At 48.6% G+C, this 20,289-nt stretch overlaps 1 protein-coding gene and 1 long non-coding RNA gene across 5 annotated transcripts; one reads left to right on the top strand and one right to left on the bottom strand.

The window, feature by feature from the left end:
* Nucleotides 1-61: 61 nt before the first annotated feature.
* Nucleotides 62-5,662, bottom strand: LOC116658148. Of its 2 annotated transcripts, XR_004313330.1 has the most exons (4): nucleotides 5,531-5,662; nucleotides 3,848-4,062; nucleotides 3,361-3,506; nucleotides 62-1,217 (listed from the first exon to the last, which is right to left on the bottom strand). It is a non-coding gene; the product is annotated as an uncharacterized LOC116658148 (long non-coding RNA). The 2 variants fall into 2 exon arrangements; XR_004313329.1 differs by lacking the exon at nucleotides 3,848-4,062 and having other exon boundaries at nucleotides 5,531-5,655.
* SERPINB1 (serpin family B member 1) lies at nucleotides 5,081-14,348 on the top strand. Of its 3 annotated transcripts, XM_032462394.1 has the most exons (8): nucleotides 5,223-5,343; nucleotides 5,940-6,051; nucleotides 7,019-7,193; nucleotides 8,957-9,094; nucleotides 10,149-10,266; nucleotides 11,214-11,356; nucleotides 11,440-11,607; nucleotides 13,028-14,348. In XM_032462394.1, exons 3-8 carry the CDS (start codon nucleotides 7,026-7,028, stop codon nucleotides 13,427-13,429), a joined length of 1,137 nt encoding a protein of 378 aa, XP_032318285.1. In that variant the 5' UTR covers nucleotides 5,223-5,343; nucleotides 5,940-6,051; nucleotides 7,019-7,025; the 3' UTR covers nucleotides 13,430-14,348. The 3 variants fall into 3 exon arrangements, with proteins under 3 accessions (XP_014406868.2, XP_032318284.1, XP_032318285.1); XM_014551382.2 differs by lacking the exons at nucleotides 5,223-5,343; nucleotides 5,940-6,051 and adding an exon at nucleotides 5,081-5,195; XM_032462393.1 differs by lacking the exon at nucleotides 5,940-6,051 and having other exon boundaries at nucleotides 5,202-5,343.
* Nucleotides 14,349-20,289: the final 5,941 nt, after the last annotated feature.

Raw genomic sequence — 20,289 nt, 5'->3', positions numbered from 1 at the left:
ACCGAATCATTGTGCTGCACACCTGAAACTAGCATAATATTGTAAATCAATTATACTTCAATTTTTAAAAGTATAATAATTCACTCATTTAATTTCTTAAACTGAATCAGGAGGCAAGCTAATTCAAAATGACTTTTGAAGAAAAAAGAAAATCAACGTGTTTGTGGGGGTTCTGGATAGTCAGTAACCCACTTGCCTGAAGGTGGAGACAAGTCTGAGTTAACTCACTTCTCCTCTCAGGCTGTGTGGGCAGGAGGAATAATTCGGGTCACGAGGAAACCCCTCAGGGGACGGACAGTTCCCTTATTCCTGTAGGACCAGCCAGCCGGGACGAGTCGGAGGGACGCGGTGTTGGTGGTGTCCACACGTCCTCCCGAGCAGAGGGATGAGGAGGATGTGCTCCTAGGACCTCAGGCTGGAGGAAGGGGTGCGCTGCGTGCTCACAGGGCAGGGGGCGCCCTGCTCTGACCAGGACCGGCTGATGCAGGGGTGCCTGCTCGCCTGTGTGTTCTGCTTGAAATCTGATTCACCTTCAACAACCGTGTCCTTATAACGCCTTCTATCATCAGTTCACCTGGTATTGAGGATCTGATTTCCCCTCTTCAGTTCCTTTTCTGGAAGGTGTTTCAGTCTGGAGCATGGAGCTCAGCTGTCCCCATGCTGACATGGTATTTCCGACGACGCTGACTCAAGGCTGGCAGCTTGTTAAGATGAGTCTAGGTCTTCGTACTCTCACACAAATGCACAATCGTTAGTTTGTTCCCTCAATTAATGCAGCAAGTGCATGAGTTGGTCCCCCCACCAAACTTGTTTTCTCCAACTAGAAACATCTAAACAAAAGCAAGAGAACAGTATAAATTTCAGCCACTACTGCATGGTACTCCCAAGCCTGGTGGATGCTCAGAGGACAAGGTCTGTCCTCACATCTACAGGCACCCCTGCCACAGCTGGCCAAGCCCCTCAAGTCTAGCATCGACCCCTCTTCCAGCTCACTGGCACAGCCTCCTCACAGCTCTTCATTGTCACGGCTGCATCTGCCACACTGCATCCCAGCCAGGGACTGAGCCTCACATGTGCCGCAGGAAGTCATGGAGAGTAGTGACCACGGAATGACCATCTAGCTGGATCCAGGCAATGGGAGACTGCTCACCCCATCCACACTCCTTGGAATGAATGTCTTCCCACCGTTCCTGCACCAGGAGCCTCTTCAAGGATTCCTCAACTTAGTAATTACAATTACAACAATGCAGCAATAATCTATCCCTTTTCATTGCTACGTAGTATTCCACCGAATAGATATGTCATAACTTACATCCCCATTCTGCTGTAGTTGACCTTTGGGTCTCACCAACAGGTTTACCTGCAACATTCCTGTAAATGTCTTGGTGTAAATGTGAACACACTTCTCAAGGAGAAGAATTGCAGGGTTAACATTCTTAAATAACACTGAACTGTTTTCCGAAATAGTTTTCCCAGTTTGCAATCCCCCAAAACCCAGGAATGAGAGAAGGCTGGTGGCTCTGCATTTGTGGCCACACTTAGAATCGTCATAATTTTTACTTTTTTGGCTTTGCGAGTGTAAGTTATCCTGTTATGTTCTAGGTTTGTTAGTTTGTATTTAACATCTTTTTATGCCATTTGGAGTTCCTCTTTTAAAGTGTTTTTTCAAATTGTTCACTCATTTTTTAAATGTGCTTTTAATGTTATTTGTAGAAGTTACATGTGTGATTAACAGTCTTTGTCCACTGTATGCCTTCAACCCTCTTTCAATTGTGTGGCTTGTCTTTTTTTTTTTTTTGGTTAGTGGAGGTATTGAGGACTGAACCCAGGACCTTGTGTGTGCCAAGCACGTGCTCCACCGCTGAGCTGTACCCTCCCCCACCTCCTACTCCAGACCTTGGCTTGTCTTTTAACCATCTTATTGGTGTTTTTGTAATAAACAGGAATTCTTATTCTTAAAGTAGTAGAAGTTATTAATCACTTCCTTTATAGTAGATGCTTTCTTTGTCTTCTTCAAAATCTTCCCTACCCTGAACTCATGGAAAAACTTCCTACATTTTCTTCTAAAAGCTTGTTTCACTTTATTTTCACATAGCTTTTCATAGATCTTAAACATCCATGGACTTGATTTTTTGGTTTAGTGTAAGGAGGTAAGGAGTCTTTCTCTCTTCCTTCCTTCCTTCTCTCTTTCTCCTTCTTTCTATCTTTAATTTTTGCATATAGGTATTCAGTTGTCCCCACCATTTATCAAGTATTCTGTCATCTCCCCACTGAAGCCTTGTCACCTCTGTCATACATCAGATATCCGTACCTGCAAAGACCTGTTTCTGGCTCTCCTTTCTGTTTCATTGCCTGTCGTCTGTCCCTGCACCAGTGCCGTGCTGGGCTAATTACTGCAGCTCTGCAAGTTTGCATAGTTCGTAGAACATGTCCTCTTTGCCTTGCTCTTCTAGAATGTTTTGACCATTTGCATCACTGTACACATTTTGTAATCAGCTTGCCTGGCTTCACAAACACACACATACACATATCCTTTCTTTGGAATATTTATTAAGATTGGGATTGATTAAAAATCAATCAGAGAAAAACAACGGTCTTTACGATATTGAGTTCCAGTCAATGAATGTGACACATTTCTTCATTTACTTAATTAAAAAAAATTTCTCTTAATACAGGGGTGGATTTATAGCTCAGTGGTAGAGCACATGCTTAGCATGCACGAGGCCCTGGGTTCAATCCCCACTACCTCAATTAAAAAGTTTTTCTTTTAATAATGTTTAAAAATCTTTCTTAGAGGTTTTATTATGTTTTATTAGGCATATGTTTTATTAGATATATTTCCAGGTACTTAATTTTTTGACACCATTTTAAGTGGAATCTTTCTTTTAATTTCATTTCCTGTGTGTTGCTAGTCAATGGAAATATGGATATTTAGTCATTACCTTGCTGAGCACACTCAGTAAATCTAAGTACAGAATTGACTTAAACGATCAGTGCGCTTGTCCCCGTGGCCACATACAGAACACCGCCCCTAATGGGCGTAGGAGATTTCTGAATACAGGAAGTATTTACAAAAGTCGACCACATTCTGGGCCATTAAGCAAATCTCAAAACATGTTTCAAGACTGAAATAGTGCAGAGATCTTGTTCACTGACCACAACATGGTCACCCTTGAGGTCAGCAGCACGTGGACAGTTAGTTCTCAAAGATCTGTTGGTGCCTGTCTGGGATTTTCTCCTTCCCATGGGTTTTATGAACCCGGCTGTGGGTCTTCGAAAAATTTATGCAACTTTCTCATCCCACACCATGAACCAGTGACTGATGGGCCCCCACATGAGGGATCAGACTGGAAATCTTACCTGGATTCGAGGATTCTTGTGCTGCTGGGTGTGCGGGAGCAGGAAGGGCATAGGGTCACTAGCTCACCTGAGTCCCCTGGGCACACCTGCGATAGTTAGGGGAGCTGGGTGACAAAGGGCCCCGATCGGCTCCAAGCTGATTAATCCTGGTTGGGAGGTGGCAGGGGGGGTGAGCAGATACAGAAAATAAAATAATCACCAACAATTAACATTTTTTGTTGCTACTTAATTTTTGCTAAAGTGTAACACACGCAGAAAAGCACACCGTTTATGTGCACCCCTCAGTGCATGATCACAAACCAAGACGCCTGTGTAACCACCCACGTCAGGAAGCAGCAGGTCCCCGGCACCCCAGAGGTCCCCTCCCCCACCCACTCACAACCCTTGTGTTAAAAATGAACACAGGATTTGTTCTGATCAGGCATGCCTCCACGCCCATTGTCTGTGCATTTTATTGGGTCTGTCCCCGGGGAGTGAAACTGCTGACCTGGCCAGGGCACCACGCGTTCAGGTTGAGCACATCCGCCCAATGGAGCAACACGGCGATGGTGCCACCAGGCGAGTCCCAGCATCTCCGCATGACCTTGGGCAGGGGCCTTTACACTCTTTGGAGCCCCAAATACGCAGAGTGGCCACTGCCTCTGCCTTGCACAGACGTGGATTGATTGATGATTCATGTACAAAGGTGCATTCTGTTTGAAACTTATATGATACATGCAATGATTTAGGAAGTTGTTTCATTTAATTTGACTCAGATCACCAAGTGTCAGGAGAGAAAAAAGAAAATTCAGAACCCTTTTCCTTGCTCTACTTGTCTTGGATTTTAATTTAACAGCCTTTCCGTGCAGCCTGTGGCTTTTGACCTCCTCACACCGACCTCTTGCTAGAAGCGGATGAGGGGCCTCTATTCTGTAAGAAATGGTGACAAGGTTACCAATTTCATCGAAACTTAACTATGACTGGCTCTCAGTAAATGGTTTCTTTATTCCAATCAGCTGTAAAACAAGTGACAATCTTAACCTCTTGTTTATTCTCCCTCTTGTCTAAAAATCTATGGAGAGTATTTTTCTCTCTCAATACTGGTTCTTCTCTGCTTCTTTCCTTATAAACAAATTCTCAGAGTCAAAAAAAATCTACAAACCCACTTACACTGTATTATCCAAACTAATTGAAAAGTAGGATTTTTTCTTTCGTCCCTTTTTCATGTTGAGATTTGCAAGAAAGCAGGGGGAAATTTCAAGAATGCAGAATTATTACATACCCTCAAGTACTGTAAATTTTGGTGAAATTACATACCCAGACATTTGGTGGGGGGACACAAACAGAAAACCTCACAGAAGGAGTTCTTGCTTTTATTATTCGACCATAGCCATTCTATTTTAACATTATAGGGGGAAGACTGGTTAGTTTAAAATTTAGTATAACGGGTAAGAAATGCTTCATTCACATAGATGTGGGTTTTCAGGGTGTGTGGCATGTGAGCTGACCTAGCCTGGTGAGGGGACTATTGGGCTGAACTCACTTTAGTACCTGAAGGACAGTGACATCAAGGATGTCGTTTAGGACTGTTTTGTCTCACCCTAGAGGCCCCTCAAAAACCTGAGAGTTTGGAGTGTATAGATGGGATTCAAAAGGGGCTGGTTTGCCCTCTAAGAGGTGACCCATTATGTCATCTCAGTTACTCACACCTTAGTGAGAAATTGCCCAGCAGGTCGTTGACAGAGTGAGTTTGCCTGATCTCAGAGAGGTGCTGACCCCGCCACCACCACAGGAGGGCGTTGCGTGGAGCCCTGCGCACCTCCCCTCGTGCAGAGCGCAGCCCGCGCTCCTAGGAAGTAAGTCACCCGGGGGCAGGGGGCAGGGGGCAGGGCGCCCCGCCCACCCGCGCCCGTCCCCACGGGCGGCACTCCCTTCTGCTGCTATAAGGGCCGCGCTCGGCTCTCTTCCCAGACCTCGTGCCCCGTCCAGGCAGCACAGCAGCGGGTAAGGCCGGGCTGGCGGCGCGGGGAGGTCGGGCGGGCCGGCGGGAGAGGCCAGCCGGGTCCGATCTGCAAGCGCCCCGGGTCCGGTGCTCACCCCGCCCCGCCGTGCGCCCCGCCCGGGTCCCCGGGTCCGGTGCTCACCCCGCCCCGCCGTGCGCCCCGCCCGGGTCCCCGGGTCCGGTACTCACCCCGCCCCGCCGTGCGCCCTTCCCCGAGGCTCCCAGCGCCGGTGGAGAGCGCTAGGCCCGGCATCCTGCCGCGGAAGGAGGTCGCTCTCTGGCGGCCCGAAGGCGGAAGCGATGTCTAAGTTTGGACGTTTTCTCTCTCCCTTCCTCCCGGAGTTCGCTCCAGGTTCCAGGCAGCCTCGGCGCGGCCCGGAGCCGCTTCCCCGCTCTGCGCGGGGGGCAGGGGGCGGAGGCCGCGCCGCCCTAGAGATTATTTACCAGCAGCAACAGTAATAACTGAGCGTGTTACTTACACGCTGGGCAGCGGGCACGACCGTTACTCTTCGTGGCCTGAGTGAGGGGAAACGTGCTCTGAGAGTAGGGATCAGGTGGGGACAGCGGGGGGCTGAGCAGAGCCCGGCGTCACCTGCAGGCACCCTGCTGGGCGGTGTCTTGTTCCCCGGGAACCGTGCTGGGTTTCCCAGCCTTCATACCCCGCACCAGCTGTGGGACTCTGGACACTTAACCTCGCTGAACATTACCCAGTGAGTCATAAAAATGAGGGTAATTATATCTGCTTTGCTGGAATTGGCTTTAATGGGGAGCAGGTAGCTCTGATTTTGTAATAGAAACATTCTTTTTCAGGTAAATGTGGGCAGTGGATTCATGGCCCAGATGAGTCAGAGACTTGAATGGGAGGGTGGAAGTGTGCGTGCTCCCGGAGCAGCAGGGAGGGTCCCGTAGGCGCACCAGTCTTTAGGACACAGGGTCCTGGTCCGCTGTCACTGCTGAATCCTAGCTGCCACATTTGTGCATGGGGACAGCTGTTGTGGGTCCGGTGGGGCAGTGCATGGGCGGTAGACAATTTCCCAAAGACGAAGGGTGAAAACAGGAAAGGAGTTTATGAGGTTACTCTGCCGTAGGCAACAGCAGGCCCCACAGTCGGGAGGTGAGCCCCGAGGCGGGGTTGCTGAGGTCTTTTTTAGGGACGGTCACCTTTAATTCCGTGTGCTTGCATGGCATTGGGCACAGAGGGGTCGCAGAGTGCGTGATCAGCTTGTGCACAAGACTGATTGGTGGGTGCTGAGGAAGCAGGGAAAGGAGGGGTCGTGAGAGGGCAGAGCTGCCAGACTCGGCGGGGGGGGGGGGGGAGCTGCGGTGGGTCCCGGCGGTCTGGCCGCGGGGCCTGGTGGTCTGGCTGCGGGGCCTTGTCAGTTCGATCTTTGTCTAGTTAGTTCAGCTCGGGCAGGTGGGTATTAAGAAAGGAATGTTCTCTGTTGTCTTTAAAAGGCAGCAACTGGATGCTCGAGGGGCCTTGCAGCAGGAATCTGCCAGATGTCTGTGGTCCCCACAGCAGTGTTCTTGCCTCCTGGAAGAGAGGGTGAGGGGGCGAGAGAGAGAGGAAACAAGTTGCAGGGTGCTTCAGGGCTGGGCCAGGCTGAGGAGGAGGTGGCCGTGGCGGCGCTCACGGCTGTGTGACACTGGCAGCTGGGGCTCTGTTCTGTGTTGCAGCCTCACCATGGAGCAGCTGAGCGCGGCAAACACCCGCTTCGCCTTGGACCTGCTCCGCACCGTGAATGAGAGCAATCCTGCGGGGAACATCTTCTTCTCCCCCTTCAGCATTTCGTCAGCGCTGGCCATGATCTTTCTGGGGACCAGAGGCAATACCTCGGAGCAGATGTCCAAGGTGAGCAGCAACTGGCAGAAATGGCCTGCTTCCCCGGCCAAGCCCCGCCATGGTCTGCCCCAGAAAGCCGCGCCTTTGAGTGCGTGCAGAGCTGGCTTTCTGTGTCCCGCATCGTGCATCATGCTATCCCTCCTGAGGTCAGACTTTCAGAAAAAGCCCCAAGAATAGCCTTGGGGGCAGGCTGTCATTCACCATCCAGTCTTGAGCGAGCACCTGTGATGTGCCAGGCGCTGTCTTTGGTGGGGCAGAGGGCAGAGCAGCAAAGAAGGCGGACAGAGCCCTGTTCTAGTGGAAGTCTGCGTGGCTTTCCCGGAAGCCACGCGCCTCCTGCTCTCGAGGACCGTCCAGCTTCCGCTCTGCCTGTGATGCTGGGCTACTCGCATAATGCCTGCTGCGTCCTTTTGGGCGTAATGACACACAATGGCGAAGTGGAGGGGACACTGAGTGTGTGACCCCGTGTCCCTAGACCTGGCCCTGGCACCAAGTGTGGCAGGCTGGGCTGTGACCTGGGCTCCTGGGTGAGCAGGAGGGCCCTGCAGGGGTAGGGGAGCGGTGATGCAGAAGCCCCTCCTGTCCTTGGTGGGTGTGGAGACCGCAGGTGTGCTGGGTGCCCTGTACTCTGAGTGGGGAACGCTGGCCATCCTGGAAGGAGGACCAGAGTGGAGGTCCTTCTAACATGCGGGCCACAGGTTGTGCTGCCCTGGAGCCAGGGACTGTCCAGCCCGGATTCAGGCTGACGGGCTTGTTCCAGCTGCAGAGCTTCTATGTCTGCACTTGACGGAAAACCAACTTTTCCCATCATGGCCGATACAGAAGCATTTGAACGTTTTCAAAATCCACGTTAAAAAAAACTCTGGTACTAATAATTGCGAGCTGCCCCCTGCAGGGTCATCTCGGCTTCTTCTTTGAGGTTTTCCAGGAACTTTCTAACCTCAGCAGAGAACAGTCTTAAGTTTTCCCCCCATTTCCAGGAAGAACGTGGGTCATGTACCCACACAGACATCCCATAGCTCAGTTCCTGCACTTTGTATACTGTGGACGTTTGTTCTCCTTGTTTCAGAAGCAAGGAACCAGCCCAGGCCTCGTAAAACCATAAAGGGGACTCTTGATGTAACTGATACAAGGGGGTTAAACTGTTACCCAGTGTCAAGTTTATTTGTCTTTTTAAATTTTTTCTTTTTCATGGAGGTGCTGGGATTGAACCCAGGACATTGTGCGTGTGAGGCACGTGCTCTTACCACTGAGCTGTACCCTCCACCCATCACCCAATGTTAAGTTTAGAGAAGTTATTTTTAAATGAGTTATTGATGCCAATGATGCAATTTGAAAAGCCCCTCACTCTGATCTCTTTGTGTTCCCGCAAAGCTGATGATTCTGTTTTACTGTTTATTTCTGAGAATTTTCAGTAAAATTGTATTTGATACAGAATATACATGTGAGCATAATAGTTATGATTTTTTTTTGGAAAAAAGCTGACTTGTATAAGTATTTAGCCTGTTAACCACTCATATCTGTGGAACCATTGTTATAACAAAAACAATGATGTGAAAACAGTTTCTAATGTAATTATGTTTCCCAAAGCTGTACATTTTGGACTTTCTCTTATTTGCTCTCCAGGGAAAATGACTAAAGTGTTGGGCTGGGGAATCATCAGTAATTAGTAATAAAAACATACTAATTTAATTTGATGGAAGCAAATGCCAAGGAATCAGTTTATAATTTCAAAGTAAATGGTTGTAGAAATAATATTTCCCATCTTTTAGGCTCTCTATTTCAAGGAGGTTGAGGAGATTCATTCAAGATTTCAGAGTCTGAATGCTGATATCAACAAACGTGGGGCTGCTTACACCCTGAAAGTCGCTAACAGGCTCTTCGGAGAGAAAACCTACGACTTCCTCCCCGTGCGTACTTGTGCTCTGCTCTGAAACTCGCCAGGCAGAGCACGTTCTTTTTTTCCAGCACAATCAGGTCTCAGAAGTTAGTTTTAATTTTCAGAAACATTCAGAAAAACGATCCAGAATGAAGCGTTCCCACGAGTGGATGTGGGTTCGTTCTCCATCTCCACAAGGAAAAGGCCGACCCTGGCTGTTTCACTAAAGCAAGAGTGAATTCCGCGGTTCACTGCCCAGTATAATCAGGACCCGCTTGTTTATAAATACGTTAGTCGAAGGTTAGAAAAGGATTGGTAAATTTTACACAACACCGAAACGACTAAACTGTTCACCAAAAAATGGTTACGATCAGACACACATCACTATATATAAAATAGATGAACAAGGACCTATCTTTTAAATTTATTTATTTATTTATTTTTATTGAAGTGTGGTCAGTTTACAACATTGTGTCAGTTTCTGGTGCACAGCATAAAGTTTCAGTCACACATATACATACATATATTTGTTTTCATATTCTTTTTCATTATCGGTGACTATAATATCGAATATAGTTCCCTGTGCTGTACAGAAGAATCTTGTTCAACTATTTTATGTATAGTAGTTAGTATCTCCAAATCTCAAACTCCCAGTTTATCCCTTCCCACCCCCTTCCCCCACTGGTAAACATAAATTTGTTTTCTATGTCTGTGGATCTGAAGGACCTACTGTTTAGCACAGGGAACTATATTCAGTTTCTTATAATAACGTATAGTGGAAGAGAATCTGAAAAGAGAAAATACATACATATGTATATGTATAACTGAATCATTTTACTCTACACCTGACACTAACATTGTAAATCAATACACATCAATAAGAGTTTTTTTTAATGTTTAAGATCATCAGTTGAACATTATGTTTTTCACTATAATAAAAAAAGTAAAAGGGTTAGAATTTTTTGGTTACAATGAAATATATCCTTTGGGACAGTTTCTGTTGTTTTAAAAAGATTTTGGAGAATCATTTCTGTATGTAGTAGGAGTTATTCATCACATTTCCCTTTTTTTATTTTATTAAACAGGAGTTCTTAGCTTCAACTCAGAAAATGTACGGCGCTGAGCTGGCCAGCGTGGATTTTCAGCAGGCCTCCGAAGACGCGAGGAAGGCCATAAATGAGTGGGTCAAAGGGCAGACAGAGGGTGAGCAGTGGCAGCCCGGCTGGACACGCGCACTGGTCTTCTCTTTCCTCTTCTCTCCTTCTTGCCAGTGGGGGACCCCCCTCTCCCCTTTCGTCACCCCACAGCCCGACCCTGGGGTCCCCTCTGCACTGCCCAGTGCTGGACAGCTTTCAAATGTAGAGATTCCTCAAAGTGGAAAGGTAAACATGATTTAACTGAAGATGCTAAATATTTTTTCCCCATAAATTCCCCAAACTACATTTAAAAGTTAAAACTGATATTAAAAGTAGAATGAAAGGAATGAAAATTTTGTGAATCAAGATTTACAGTCTGCTGTGGTCATAAATATTTTTTTGCCGGCATCTTATCTAAGAGGTCAGGGACGGCAGGTGGGGCTGTATCTCCTAAGGCTGTTGTTTAGACTGTGACTCTGTCGTGGTCACAGGATGGTCAGGGGACCCACAGGACACCTGTCTTCCTTCCACAGGGGACTGCCATGGCCACGCTGTCTTGAGTGGGGCCTGTGTTTCAGGGGAGGAGCTGTCCCGCCTTTTGGATGTTTGTTCAAAGCTTTCCTGTGAGAGGCTTCCACTGGAGGATTTGAAGAAGGGATTTATTTACCAGTGGCTGAAACTTTTGGTTAGGGAATTCTCTTTTCTTCCTGAAAAAGAGTGGCCCACTGTGTATCCCACACTCCAGAAAAGGGGAATGCCTATTGTTTGCCCTTTAAACATCTGACTTGCTGTGACGCACTGGCCCTTTTGGGCTGGTTTGTGTGTCACCCTGCTCTGCCCTCCGAGGGCTGGCTTACAGCAGAGGCACTCCGGCGGCTGCGCTAACGTAACACCACATTGCAGGAAACTGAACAGAAGGGCGCGCTGGAATCGCATGTCTGTGCTAACCGAAGGTCAGGTCAAATCTGGAATTCCAATAGGTGTATTTTTAAAAAGGTAACTTTATCTTTTTAGGAAAGATTCCAGAGCTGTTGGCTTCAGGTGTGGTGGACAGCATGACTAAGCTTGTGCTGGTGAACGCCATCTATTTCAAAGGAAACTGGCAGGAGAAATTTGCGACGGAGGCCACGCATGACGCCACGTTCCGGCTGAACAAGGTGAGGTGCGGCCGCGGCCCGCAGCTGCTCTGGGCTGGCGGCTGCAGACGGTGACGCGCACCATCTGTCTTCCCACCGCTCAGAAAGACACCAAGACCGTGAGGATGATGTACCAGAAGAAGAAGCTTCCCTTGGGCTACATTGAGGACCTGAAGTGCCGGGTGCTGGAGCTGCCGTACCAGGGCGGGGACCTCAGCATGGTCATCCTGCTGCCCGACGACATCGAGGACGAGTCCACGGGGCTGCGGAAGGTGTGTGTCCACGGAGGCGCCGGCTCTGTGTGTGTGTGTGCGTGTGTGTGGGTGTGTGTGTGTCTGTGTGTGTGCGTGTCTGTGTAGGGGTGTGTGTGCGTGTGTGTGTGGGGGTGTGGGTGCTAGTTCTGTGTTTAGTGAGCCCACCTGACTGTCCCTCCAGGTCTCGGGCCCTCCTTTGTGCAGAAGCCCGCGGACAGGGACAGCCGCTCAGCCCCAGTTCAGATGCTCAGTGCTGTCAGTGAGCAGCGCAGTGGGAAGGTCAGGGCACAAAGCAGGTGTCCCGCTGGCCAGTGGCAGCTCACGGACGCTCTCTTAGGTGAACTTTGGAGGAAAGTGCAGTGCATGAGGGTTGTTTCATTAAAACAATTTTAAAAATTGACCCCCAAACGATACAGCCTGTGGCTTCATCATGGGCTATTAAATCTGATCATTATAGTGCTCCTTCTCACCCCAACTCAAGTGGACTGTGAATTAGATGTCAGGTAGCTACCTGAGAGGAGCAGCCCCGTGTGACCCGCTGGCTGAGAGATGAGCCCACTCCCCGGCGTGAGCCTTGCCTGTTGCTCGTGGTTCAAGGCTGTGGCAGCTCTTGCCGGCGCCAGGAGGCGGGGAAAGCGTGAAGAGGACGGTTCTTCACTGTCTCTGGCCGTCGTGTGCCCTCCCCTCGCTGCCCGGACTTGCTGTCGGGGAGGGTCTGGCATCAGCCGCCTGCGGGTACAGAGCATGTGCTGAAACCAGCATGTCCCTTCTTTCCCTGCTGTTTCCATATTCGTCTCTTCCTGATTGTAAACAAGAAAGTCCGGAGCCTCATGACAGGGACCTCTGGCATCAGCAGCACAGTGGCCCGCGGCTCCGAGCCAGTGCGGGAGCAGTGGTGGCGGCGACGCCGCGGTGACGTCGCACAGCGCCGACTGTGTGCTGAGCGCTTTGTTGAGGGGGACTCGTCCAGCCCTCACGACAGTGCTCTCGTATGTGCTACTGCTCTCCCGTCTTAGACAAGCACTTGGTCTGCTTCTGCTTTCACCTACGAGCTAAATATGTTAAGAAGCTCACAGATACCCACAGTGATCACTGGAGTTCAGAATAGATCGAATAAACAGGAGAAACCTTTAAACTTTTCCCTTGCACCACTCAACCAGCTAGGGTAGTAACTGTCACAGTGGTCCAGTGTGGCAGGGACTCAGTAAGTCCTAGGTGGGGGGATGGGTGCGTGGGTGGGCAGTTGGATGGGTGGGTGAGTGAGTGGATAGGTGGTGGGTGGGTGGTTGATCCACACCTCCAGATGGAATTCTCCTTTGGCACAAACATGAAGGAAGCTAGCATCTGATACTACAGGTCCATTCATTTAAAAAATGCTCCATCAACTCACTTCTATGGAACAGTGCTCACCTCCTCTTTTTGCCCATTCTGATTCCAGATTGAGCAACAGCTGACTTTGGAAAAGCTGCGTAAGTGGACGAAAGCTGACAGTCTGGAGCACCTTGAGGTCAGCGTCCACCTGCCCCGGTTCAGGCTGGAGGAGAGCTACGACCTGACCGCCCCGCTGGCCCACCTGGGTGTGCAGGATCTCTTCTGTAGCAAGGCTGATCTGTCCGGCATGTCGGGAACCAGAGATCTCTTTGTATCAAAAGTTGTCCACAAGTCCTTCGTGGAAGTGAACGAGGAGGGCACGGAGGCAGCAGCCGCCACCGCGGGCATCGTCGCCTACGCCATGCTGATGCCGGAGGAGAACTTCATCGCCGACCATCCTTTCATTTTCTTCATTCGGCACAACCTCTCCGCTAACATCCTGTTCCTGGGCAGACTTGCTTCCCCATAGACACTGTGGGCTACCGGTCGAGCTTCGCGCTCATTACCTGCTCTTTTAATGACGACCGCTTTTGTTACCTTCACCATAAAATACTATCTGAAAATGAATCTTTAATTTCCTTTGTAAGCACAGCCCTGGTGTCTGCTTATAACTTGGCAAGGGTATCTGTTCTTCTCTTTTATACTGAAAAAATCCAGTGACCGCTTTTGATTGCATCAAGTTAGAAGCAGAAATCAGAAATCAGGTGTATAGGTTCTTGACAACGCAGCAATCCACGAAGCTGCCGTACACTCCTGAGAGCCGTGGGGAACGCGGTCCCACCGTCATGGGTTTTACAGGTAGGCTTTGGAAGCCGTGATAGACATACACCCTGACTGTTGAAGGATATTCAGTTGAAATATAGGAGGGCAGCCCTACTAAGGGCCCGGGTCATGAAGACAGACTCGCCTTGGCCTTGGCAGTGTCTCGGACCTTGTGTAGCACGACAGGATTTGTGTGCCATCATGGCAGAGCCACCTGGCGATGCCCTGCCCTCTCTTTTTTGTTCTCCTGTATCCTTCCTGGTACGTGGTTGGTGTGTGGTCACGAGGAGTCAAGCAGTAGGTGTCGTGAAAGAGACTAAGAAGTGACACAAAAATGTCGTAGGATAGACGGTTAAGCAAAGAGGGCGCGCAGCAGTCTCACTGTGAACCAGCTTCTCCCGTGCTTTCTGATAAAGGCTCGTTGCTTCCATCGTCTGGTACAGGGTTTTATGGCAATGGGATGGCGCTACGCGATGCTGCAGCAGGAGATGGGTGGGGGAGCTCTTTGATTAGTGTAAACCTCTGTCAACGCACTCCTTGGAATGAGACTTGAAATGCTGCATTTTCTTGCTCCCACAAAGCTGGTGGGCTGGTTAATAAATTTTCCTAAGATTCTGCAAACCAGACTGACCTCAGTCCTCTTCTTGTTTCTCCCTGATCTCCGACAAGCCAACACTACAAAAGGGGTTCTTGGCCGACAGTCTTGACGTCCGCAATGATAGTGACTCCACACAACAAAAACAAAAGTTTAGTAATTACAATTACACTAGATTTGGATAAGTCAAGGGTGCACGTTGTACTCTTAAGTTAACCACTGGAAGAACAGTAAAAGGTTTATGGCTTCCACAATAAACCAAAGAGGAAAAAAAGAATAACAACAAATACATACTCAATCCGAAAGAAGGAAATAAGAGAAAAAAAGATACACAGAACAGGTGTGACAAACAGAAAGATGGTGAATTAAACTCCAAATAATTAAGTAATTACTTGAAATGTAAATGGACTAAATGGAGTTAAAATACAAAGGTGGTTAGGCTGGATTGAAAACAAAATACTATTGGTGTCTACAGGAGATACACCTATAGCATAAAAATTGAGAATTAGAAAGGAAAGAATGGAAGAGACGTGTCATGCAAATGCTAAACATTAAAGTCGGTGTAGCTAAAAACGTTAGGCAAAGGAGTTTCTCTTATTCTAGAGATAAAGACAGACACTTCATGAGATACAAAGATTCAGCTCACTAGGAAAACAATTCTAAATTTATATGCACCCAAAAACAAGCCCTCAAAATGAAACAACAAAAATAGAAATTAAAGGAGAGAATGGTCTGCAATTTGACAAGATATGAATGTATGTTGCCACCACTTGCACAATAATTTAATGAAGATCCTACCTTCATTAAAATATATAATGATTTGAAAGGAAGAAATAATATTTTAGATCATTATTTTCATAACAAGTCTAAATTATTAGTATTTAAAAGCGAGTTAAGTAAGATGTTGCTGGTTACACGTGCAATACACAAAGCCGATTTGTATTTCTATGTAACATCAATAGTTAAAAAATTTTTAAATTTTTTTATTAAAAAATTTCTTTTTGGTTTGTCTTTTTGGAGGGGGAGGTAATTAGATTGATTGATTGATTGATTGATTTTAACGGAGGCCCTGGGGATTGAGCCCAGGACCCGTGCATGCTAAGCACACGCTCTACCCTGAGTATACCCTCCCCCTACCCAAGACAGTCTTGAAGAAGCCTCAGCTAGAGGGGCATACTGAGCTGAATTCAGACTTATTCTAAGCCTGCAGAAATCAGATAGAATGGGTTTGGTGCAAAGATAGTCAGGAACAGAACAGAACAGAAAGCCCAGAAGCAGCCTCGCACGACAGGAGCCTTGTGACAAGTGACCATCATCTCGGCTCAGATCAGCCTTTGGCTTATGCCTCTCGCCCTATGGGAACTATGAGCAATGCCCTCTTTTGCTCTCAAGATTTAATCATTTCGGATAATAAATCACATGGTCAGCATGTTTATGATGAATGTGGCACCTCAAAGCTGGGAATGGAGGGAGGAAATTCTCAGGAAGTTGTTCCGGGATATTTGGGAACCCGTATGGAAAAAAATTATAAGGTTGATCCCTGCCTTAAACCTAAACAAAAACCAGTGCCAGGTGGGCTGTTGGCTGAGCTGTGAAAGCAGAACATTAAAGCTTTTAGAGGATAATAGAATAGGATGTATCTTCATGAGCACGTGGAGTGACTTCTTAAAGGGACAAGCACACCTTTTGTCAGATTCATTCCCAGGCACTTGGATCTTCATGACACTCAACTGCACCCAGGGACAATGAAGGACTTCAGTTACACAAGGCATACCATGAAGAGGGAGAAGGCAAGGAGGCAGGAGAGTGGAGGCGGGTCAGTGCCCTGGGGAGGGCGCCGGCCAAGCAGCCGTCTGGGAGGACGCCCCCACAGGCAGGATTCTGCTTCTAGAACCTTCCCGCTGTCTTCCGCTACCTCCCAGGCTACGAACGAAACAAACACGGGGAGGCAGCCAGACTTCGTGCCGTGTCAGTTTTGGAGAACTGGCTCCCAGATAGCTTCAGAGTCTTCAGAGCCTCGGGTTACCCAGAGAAAGCGCAGCCCATCTGGGGGAGGCGGGGACAACGGGGGGGCTGGTCGGGTATTACAAAACCAGGAGTGCTTTTAAAATCATCCAAAAAAGGCCGATGTGTCGGGTGATTTCTGCAACGGTCTTTCTTCAAACAGGTGACTGCCATGGTCTTGTCACCCGAAATTCTTCATCCTAACACTGTGTCCCAGAGCTCTCATCTGACCACAGCTCTTCTCCCAGCGGCGAGAGGCTCGCCACGGCTTAGCGGGCTGTGGACCTGGGGCTCTGCCGTGACGTCTGTGTTCACATCGGCCCGGTGACGCAGCGCTGCTGCCTTCAGGCTACAGATGAGAGCAGGGAGGCTGCCCGGGCCTCAGAGCCCAGCCCTGCAGAAACCTCCCCGATTCGTCGCCCGGTCTCGTCCAGAGGGACGAGAAACACCTTGTAAGCGGCCCTAAGCGACCCTCGCCCTTCAGCCTTCGGCACTGACGCTGCGCTTCCCCCCTCAGCTGTGACTCTCGGCCACCTGAACGGAAACCTTCGACAATTTTACAGTCTCAGATAAACTCGCACTTGAAGAGGCAGATCAGAACCTGGAATTGCCTGGAAACTGGAGGTAGATGGGACAGGCTGAGTTGTCACGTGTCCGGAGCACAAACTCAGCGTCCTGGTCCCCTCCAATGTCGCTGCCAAGGGCTGAGATCGCTACAAAACATTGTACATCTGGTTGAGGGTAAGAAATATACCAGAGGATGAATTCATCATTTAAAAAAACAAACCATCATTCAGGACTAAGGAAGGATCTGTTCGTACGCCCACCTGGGAGAGGCTGACGGCTCGTGGGCACGTACCGGTCATCAAGCATAAACGCACTTCTAACCTCTCAGGGTTCTAATTACATACACAACGTTGCGACACCAGAGATTTTCGGATCTGAGAAAACAGTAGCTATTGTGAGAGGAGCCCAACCTACAGGGTGTGGATAGAGCCGTGTGGAGTGAAAGAACGCGTCAGTTAATCTGTGGCGTGAAATCTCACAGGCTGTCATGGAACAAAGGATCTTCCAGCACACAGGAGGGACGGCTGAAGAAAACCGGGCGGCGTAGCAAGAACAAGAGGAAGTTACTGAAAGAGGTTTCTCCAAAAGTTCTTACACCAGCACTTCCTTTCTTTTGCAAATCTGTCACAGCAAGTCCTGGCAATAAGATCTTTTGCTTCAGCAGATAAATAAGAGTTCCCTGTAAACTAAAAATTCAAATATTGATCACTGTGCAATATTTTTAAAGGTCAGTTTTCGAAAAATAAGTGCACCACAAATTTTAGTTTTCTGTGCAAAATTTGATATGTTAGCTGTAATATTTAGGAAATTGGGTAAAAAAAATTTTTTCCTCCATTTTCAGGTAAACCCAGATGTTTTCTGTGATGTTAAGACAGTAGATACTTAAAATTTTCAATTGCTTCCACGTGACCTAACTATATGACAAGGTAAGGACTTATGTGCCTTTTAAACTCATTAATTTCTTACTATATTTTATGGCCTACATGACTTACTCTCATTGCTTGCTGAACTAATTTTCAAAAATGGATTTTTCAAATCATTGTGGGGTGTTTTTGAGTTAAGATATATTAACTCCTAAGAAAGCTTCTGAGATAAACAAGAAGGTCCTACTGTATATTCAATGGCTTATAATAACCTATAAAAGAAAATAGGAAAAATAATATATATGTATAACTGAATCACTCTGCTGTACACCTGACGCTAACACAGCGTTATAAATTGACTATACTGGGGGAAAAAAAGGCAAAAAAAAAAAAAAAAAAAAAGGAAAAGAATAAAAGGCCTCCAAGTCTGAGCAATCAAGGCACCAGTTACGCCAGAAACCATCGTCTTTCTGAGCAGCTCAACCACAGTTTTGTTACAAGGACGCCTAAAGCTCTGGGGAAGGCCCCTCTGCCCGCCCACCCGCCTGCCCACCCGCATTCCCTTCCGGGCCCCAACCTGCAACCTGGGGAGATTTTGCTCTGACATGGCCAACGATGATTTCGACATACATTAAATTCTAAAAGGAAGAAAGTGTCTCACTCTCCTGAGTCCGGGTGCTCAGGAGACGGGCTGTTCTAAACTTGCCGTGAGCCTGTTTAATCCTCTCGACAACCTGATGAGTTAGGTGTAAGCAGTGCCCCCGTTTCAGATGGCAAAGCTGCAACACAGAGGTATTAGGCAAGTCAAGGGTCACAGAGAGCCAGGGTTCACCTGGGAGGGTCTCTTGTTCTGTGTCCTGCGCTCAGGATACCGGGGGGCGGGGATGAGCCGACCACGACCTGCTCCTTGGTCAGGCTGAGGGACTGCTGCTCCCGGGTGCCGACGTTTGCAGGTACCGAGCTGGCGGCCCCCAGGAAAGAGCACGGCAGGGTCCCTGCTGTCAAGAGGTCCTTTAACGGAGGGAAACGGGAGGACGAGCTCAGCTGCAGGGGCTCTGAGCACAGGACCAGGCTCGACTGGGAACAGCGGACGCGAAGACCAAAAGGAGACAGGCTCAGCACGTCAGTCTCGGAGGCCACTTCCTCCCCTGGGAAAATGAAGACTGTGGGCTCAGCGTCCTGTCTGGTTCCCTCAGACCCCAACACCCTGCCGTTCTCATGCCTGGTCACTGTCCCCTGGCCACATGCTGGTCAGCGAGTCAGCAAGACTCTGCCAGTCGTACCAAGCCAGCTACTGGGGACAGTTTGGTGCAGCCTGTGACTGCAGCTCACTGTGCTGAGCCAAAATACAACACACAGCCGGGGCTACAACCATAAAAAAAACCCAGAAAACAAAAACAGAGGCACAGGATGTCCCTGTTGGCAGGGACGCTGCACCCCTCAAATGTGCAGACACCGAGGCATTACGTTCACTGCACGGTCCATATTTACGGAATGGAACGGGGGCCCGGATGCTTTGGCTCTTTGCAAAAGTATTTGCCATACACTCACGACATGGACGTTTTCTAGCTCAGGCGTTTACGGGCCGTTATGGGAGATAGCTGGTCCGTTGTCCCTGAAGACTGCGTGGTCTCCTTGACGCCCCAGGTGTTGCCTGGCAACCGCTTCCTTGCTGATTTCACATCTCCTCTTACCATCGTTTCTCTGTCTTCAGCAAATCCACCCCTACCCTGCTCCCTCCCACACAGAATTAAGTCTCTGTACTTTCCCACATGGCCATGCGGCGGAAACAGAGGGACAGACACGGCGGGCTTAATTATCCGGTAAGAGGCTGCGTGTTCCCTGCTGTTACTGCGTCTCAAGTTTGGTTTGAATTTGGAGCACTGCGGGAAAAACTCCTGTTGACTTTTTTTTTAATGCTAATTTTTTATGGACGTGTAGTCAATTTACAGTGTTAGCTTCGGGTGTACAGCAAAGCAATTCAGTTATACACGTACAAACATACATAGGTATTTTCAGATTCTTGGTTTTTATAAATATGACCTGTGAGGCCTGCGGCAGAGCCTGCCCTGGTCCTGGGGGAGCGAAGGGAACGTTCATGTTCAGGCTCAGGGTTTGTGCTGGAGGGAACTTGGTCAGAACTGGATTTTCCCGGGGAGCAGGAAGAATGTGGTACTTCGAGTTTGCAACACAAAGCTACAGTGCGTGTTTCCTTTTTCTAGTGGTGACGCCCTTGGAAGACTCTTGAATAGCTGTTATTCAGACTCGGAGGACGCGGAGCACTCGCTGTACCTGAAACCGGGCCGGTCTCAGCCAAGCAGAAGTGCTGGCCATCCTCGACAGAAGGGTTCCAGCACCTCGGCCCCGACAGGTCCCTCCTACCCTCCGACTAGTTAGTGCCTGAGATGCCACGGCTAAGCTACACCCTGTTACCTTCAAACCCGAGGAGCCCTTTACAATAAAGCGCTGACCCCACGAGTAACAGTCTTCACGGACGTCTCAGGGAAGCTTAGGTCATCACATCGTTGTGGCACTGAC

The sequence above is a fragment of the Camelus ferus genome, chromosome 20 (assembly GCF_009834535.1).
Source record: "Camelus ferus isolate YT-003-E chromosome 20, BCGSAC_Cfer_1.0, whole genome shotgun sequence".
NCBI classification, from domain to species: domain Eukaryota; kingdom Metazoa; phylum Chordata; class Mammalia; order Artiodactyla; family Camelidae; genus Camelus; species Camelus ferus.
Note: the sequence above shows the minus strand (reverse complement) of the source record. Positions and strands in the feature narration are given on the sequence as shown.

Coding starts and splice junctions, on each gene's coding strand:
- SERPINB1 (XM_014551382.2), top strand. CDS start 7,026: ATGGAGCAGCTGAGCGCGGCAAACACCCGCTTCGCCTTGGACCTGCTC. Junction 7,194..8,956: donor CCTCGGAGCAGATGTCCAAG/GTGAGCAGCAAC, acceptor CCCATCTTTTAG/GCTCTCTATTTCAAGGAGGT. Junction 11,608..13,027: donor AGTCCACGGGGCTGCGGAAG/GTGTGTGTCCAC, acceptor TTCTGATTCCAG/ATTGAGCAACAGCTGACTTT.